Source organism: Aplysia californica, unplaced genomic scaffold (genome assembly GCF_000002075.1).
Source record: "Aplysia californica isolate F4 #8 unplaced genomic scaffold, AplCal3.0 scaffold00658, whole genome shotgun sequence".
Lineage (NCBI taxonomy): Eukaryota > Metazoa > Mollusca > Gastropoda > Aplysiida > Aplysiidae > Aplysia > Aplysia californica.
The window spans coordinates 398196-403412 of NW_004797928.1; the positions used below are offsets into that span (position 1 = coordinate 398196).

General features: G+C 46.7%; 1 protein-coding gene across 4 annotated transcripts in view; it reads right to left on the minus strand.

The window, feature by feature from the left end:
- Positions 1-502: 502 nt before the first annotated feature.
- LOC101857208 (probable nuclear hormone receptor HR38) overlaps positions 503-5217 on the minus strand; it is a gene marked incomplete at its 3' end in the record, with an annotated part of 7561 nt that continues 2846 nt past the window's right edge. For 2 of the 4 annotated variants that reach the window (XM_013087920.2, XM_013087922.2), the window contains 2 exon segments: positions 503-776; positions 2562-3854. In XM_013087920.2, the coding sequence (XP_012943374.1) occupies positions 503-776; positions 2562-3805 (1518 nt within the window). 4 annotated transcript variants of the gene reach the window in all.

Sequence of the window (5217 nt, forward strand, 5' to 3'; positions counted from 1 at the left end):
ATGTAGGTGTCTTTGTGTATGTTAAGATGTGGGGGGTGGGGAGAGAGAGAGAGAGGGGGGGGGGAAGAGAGAGAGATCCATATATTTATCTATCTATCTATCTATCTATCTACATGTATATATATCTACCTATCCATTCATCCATCCATATCTGTCTAACAACCCATACATCCATCCATCCATCTATCTATCTATCCATCCATCTATCTATCTATACATCTATCTATCTGTCTATCCATCCATATATCTATCTATCTATCCATCCATTCATCTATCTGTCTATCCATCCATATATCTATCCATTCATCCATCCATCTCTGTCTAACAACCCATACATCCATCCAACCATCTATCTATCTATCCATCCATCTGTCTATCTGTCTATCCATCCATATATCTATACATCTATCCATCTATCTGTCTATCCATCCATCTATCTAAAGAACCTACTAGAGTACTGAGTCCTCAGGTCCTGAAATTGCTGCTGCTGCTGCTGTTGTTGTTGCTGCTGTTGTTGCTGCTGCTGCAGTGCCACGACCCCACCACCAGAGCCCACCGCCTGCTGCGAGCCCGCCGACGAGTTCGTCCCCGGCTGTAAGGCGATGTGGCCAGGTGGTCCCTGCAGAGTGATGGTGCCGGAGACAGGGGAGCTGCCCGCCATCGCCAGGTTGGCAGTCGCAGCGGGGACGAACCCGCTCTGATCCGGCTGCATCCACAGCTGCTGTTGCTGTTGTTGTCCGAGAGCAGAGTTAAGGCTGACGGTCACTAGAGAGTTGCTGGAGGGACAAAAACAGAGGAATTAAATTTATTTTTAGTAAGAGTTTTTCGGCATTTGCATACTTACTTACTACCCATTACGCCATCTGGCATTTAGGACAGCAAAAAAGGATATCCAGCTCTCTCTGTTTTGGGCCATCTTGGTCAACGTCCCCCACGAATGGTTCCAGGACTTCATTTCAGACTGTACTGTGTGTCTCCAGGTCACTTTGGGTCTGCCCATTTTGCGACGTCCTTCGGGTGTCCAGTGGCGGGCAGTCTTCACAATAGAGTCTGGTTCTCTTCTCAGAACATGCCCAATCCATCTCCATCTTCTCCTTATTATTATGGTGGTCATGTCCTTTACTTACAACACAATAAGGTCATATAAGTGCCCAAGATTAGAGGAGTTACAAGAGAGTAACGAACACAAAAAAAGAAAAAGGAGGGGAGATAAAGATGACAGACATTTGATAGGAAAGAAGAAGCAAACCACACCAGAGCACCTGCCAACCACTCACTTTCTCCCATTAAACAGAATACAGTACGACAAGGATTTTGAAGCGAAGAACAACCACCATAAAAAATCTATTTACACCCCCCCCCCCCCAAAGCCTCGTTAACGACCCAAAGCTATGTGAGAAATAAATGCCATTACTTATAATAACTTTGGAATGTTTGGACGCCCCCCCCCCCCCCCCCCGGGGGGTGCCACTGACTGAAGTGCCTTCAGGCCATTCCCAAAGAGGGGACATTTCTCGTTCTTTTGCTCAGTAGAATTGTAAACGGGCTGATTCATCATGTCATGCTCATAACTGTGCCTGATCTACAACAGGGAACTGCTGCTTTTTCTTTCCTCATCCTTACTATTGTCATTTTCCTCTACTTCTTTTGTATGTTTGTCACACTCTTGTGACCCGCTATTTCCGGGGTGTCTTGATAGTCGAAGCAGACTTTGTGCTGTTGAGGCTAGAGAGGTGAGCAGAGTAAGCCTGATTCCCTGTAAGGACTTCTCTGTTGACATCCACCCCGTGGCGCTCATATGACCTTATGCAGTTGCGAGCGACGTAAAACCCTCTACTATAACTAAAGTTTGGACGTGCTAATTTCAACAATCCGTTGTAACTTGAAATTTTACATTCAATCTAGTGACAACCGATGACCTGAGTTACGATGTGGTGGAAGCAGACGCTCGTCAATTTTTGGGTATCATGTAGAGTTATTGGTATCTGCTTGTTCATTCGTCTTGCTTTCTATGGAAAACACATTTCATTTATCTTGGATACAAGTCGAGATATTGGCGATTGAAGGAGTTGGAGACACCTGGTTTCATAGGCAAAATTAGCAAGAAAATGGTCCCCAAATTTTGGCTTCGTGATTTCCAAAGTTTGAGAGTCCTTGGAGACTGAAATTTTATATTTTTTTTAACCTTTAACTTTAATCAATGTTTTTCAGTAAAATCTGAAAGGTGCTCTCAAAAAAGCTACGTTTCCCTGATCTTTCCCTGTTACCCATTTGTTTAGGTTCCCTAAGTATGTTGTTCTGGGCCTACCCCTGCCTCGCTTGCCCTCAATTTTGCCCGTGAGAGCTAGATGTTCAAGACCTTTATGTCAATTCAGGTGTCAAACGCTGCATTTGTCGTTTCCTGATTGTTTTAAACATTGAGCGTCCCACGCGGGCTTCATCGAGTCATAGTAGACTTTTGTTAAAAGCCGGGGCCCAAATGGCAAGTCCGCCGGAAAAAACCGGAAGATTTCCATCCCTGAAAGTAAAGCCTTACAATCGTAGACGATCTCACCCAGTACCTGTTGCTGAACGTCGTTGAACTCAAGGCCGCGCTGTCCGCCGCCTGCTGCAAAATGCTCCGAGCGGCAGACACCGCGCCCACATTGAGGCCGTCATGGGCGGAGAGAATGCCGGGACTGCCATCGAGGAGACTGACCGTGGACGGGTTCACCACAGCCTGCTGGAGCTGCTGCTGCTGTTGTTGCTGTTCCTGAAGATGCTGTTGCTGCTGAAGTTGTTGCTGTTGCTGCTGGATCTGCTGCTGCAGCTGTTGGCTGGTGACCGTGGCGGCTGTGGCGGTGCTGCCCCCGTTGAGCAATCCCGCCGGGAGGGTCAAGATCTCGCTCCCGCTGACCAGCGAGCTCTGGTTGAGCGGCACGCCCAGCGAGGTAGGCAGTAGTCCCGTCTGGTTCCCCCCACCCCCCGCCGCAACCACCACCTGGTTAAATGCCGCCCCCAGCGCCTGGATGATTCCGGAAGCCGAGTTGTTGTTGTTGGTTCCTGCGAGCGTGGCCGCGGTAAGCTTCCCACCACCACCACCGACGACACCGATGACACTACTGCTACCGCCGCTGCTGCTGCTGCCCACCACCACGTCTCCCGCCCCCCCACCGCTGTTGTCCCCGCCCAATCCAAGGGCGTCTCCCCTTATCTCCCGGGGGGTCAGATGCGACTCCAAGATGCCGTTACTTGTGATCTCGCTTGAGTGAAGAACGCCGGACACATTAGCTCTCCCGGCCGTCACACCGCTGTGCAACGTCTGCTGCGCGTGCTGTGGTTGCTGCTCCGCCCCCACCGAGCTCGCCCCCATCACCACATGATGGCCGCCCAGCTGAGCCGGGAGGCTGTTGTTCACGACAACATTCCCGGCTTCGTTAAAGCTGATGTTCACCGAGCCCTGATTCACGGCCGGTCCGGCGCCGACCCCGCTACCATTCCTGGCCACCATCTGATCCGCCTGTGCCGAGCTCATCCCGACAAGGGAGGGCGCCACCGTCACCGATGACGAGGAGGAAGAGGAAGCGGAGGAGGCAGAGACAGAAGTCGCGGGGCTGAAGCGAATCCCACACGCCCGCAGCGTGTTCAGATCAGACATACTCAAAGGGATCATGACGCTACCATCTGCCGACTGCGCTGAAGCTTGTTGCTGTTGTTGCTGCTGCTGCTGTTGCTGCTGTTGTTGTTGTTGCTGCTGCACGCTGCCCGGGGTGGAGGAGCCACCGTTGAGCAGGATGTTGTGGTGGTGATGTCCACCGTCCGCCATGGCTGCAGGTCCTTCCACACACAGGGGAGACAGATCCGCTCCTCACCTACTGGGTCAGATGAGATAAGATCAGATCAGATAAAGTAAGATAAGATAAGATACATCTTAACTGTCCAGATCCTCTCCTCATCTACTGGGTTAGATGAGATAAGATCAGATCAGATAAAGTAAGATAAGATAAGATATAGTAAGACAAGATCAGATAAAATAAGATATAGATAAAGTAAGGCAAGATACGTTTTAATTGTCCTGATCCTCTCATCACCTACCGGGTTAGATAAGATAAGATAAAGTAAGATAAGACACGATAAGATCAGATTATAGATTATAAAGTAAGATAAGACAAGATGAAATAAGATCAGATAAGATAAAATAAGACAAGATAAAGTAAGATAAGATAAGATAAATCTTAACGGTCCAGATCCTCTCCTCACTTACTGGGTTAGATAAGAACAGATAAGATAAAGTATAATAAATTAAGATATGATAAGATCAGATAAAGTATAATAAATTAAGATATGATAAGATCAGATAAAGTATAATAAATTAAGATATGACTAGATCAGATAAAGTAAGACAAGACAAGATGTAAGATAAGATAAGATGCATCTTTATTGTCCAGATCCGATCCTCACCTACTGGGTTAGATAAGATAAGATACATCTTTATTGTCCAAATCCTGGCACATTGGTTCATGGAAGGGAAAGTATTTTTTGTGTTTTTTAAGCTTTAGTAGTAAGAGTCTTACGGCACTTGCAACACGATAAAGTCATTAAGTCCCCAAGATTAGAGGTGTTACAAGAGAGTAACAAACATAAAAAAGAAGGAAGAGATATCAGGACGATAGATGTTTTTAGGAAAGAAGGAGCAAACCACACCAGAGCACCCGCCAACCAGCCACATTTGGTTTTTATCATTACAAAATCTTCCAATCTTTTCAAAGAAGCAAAGGCATGGTTTGATTTATGAAAACTTTTCATCCGACAGTAACATGTTTTAAGTAATTAAATCTTTTCATCAGAGCGATTACATGTTGTAACCTCATCAGTACGCTCTGGGGTCATTTTGTACCCCGGGGTCGTATTCCTCACATTTTAGAATACTTCTAGTACGAAAATCTCTTTGAAACTTTCAGTATTTCTCAAAAAATCATTTTGACAGACTGCTATGTAAAGCGTACGGATTAACGATTAAATTAATTTCCTTTTGGAAAGTGATGACACAGAGTTCCCCACGTCGTATGGATACGATAGTAAAACACGACGTATGGATAGGGTTAAGTGGTGGCAGAGAGTTCCCCACGTCGTATGGATGATAGTAAAATACGACGTGCGGGTAGGGTTAAGTGGTGGCACAGAGTTCCCCACATCGTATGGATACGATAGTAAAACACGACGTATGGATAGGGTTAA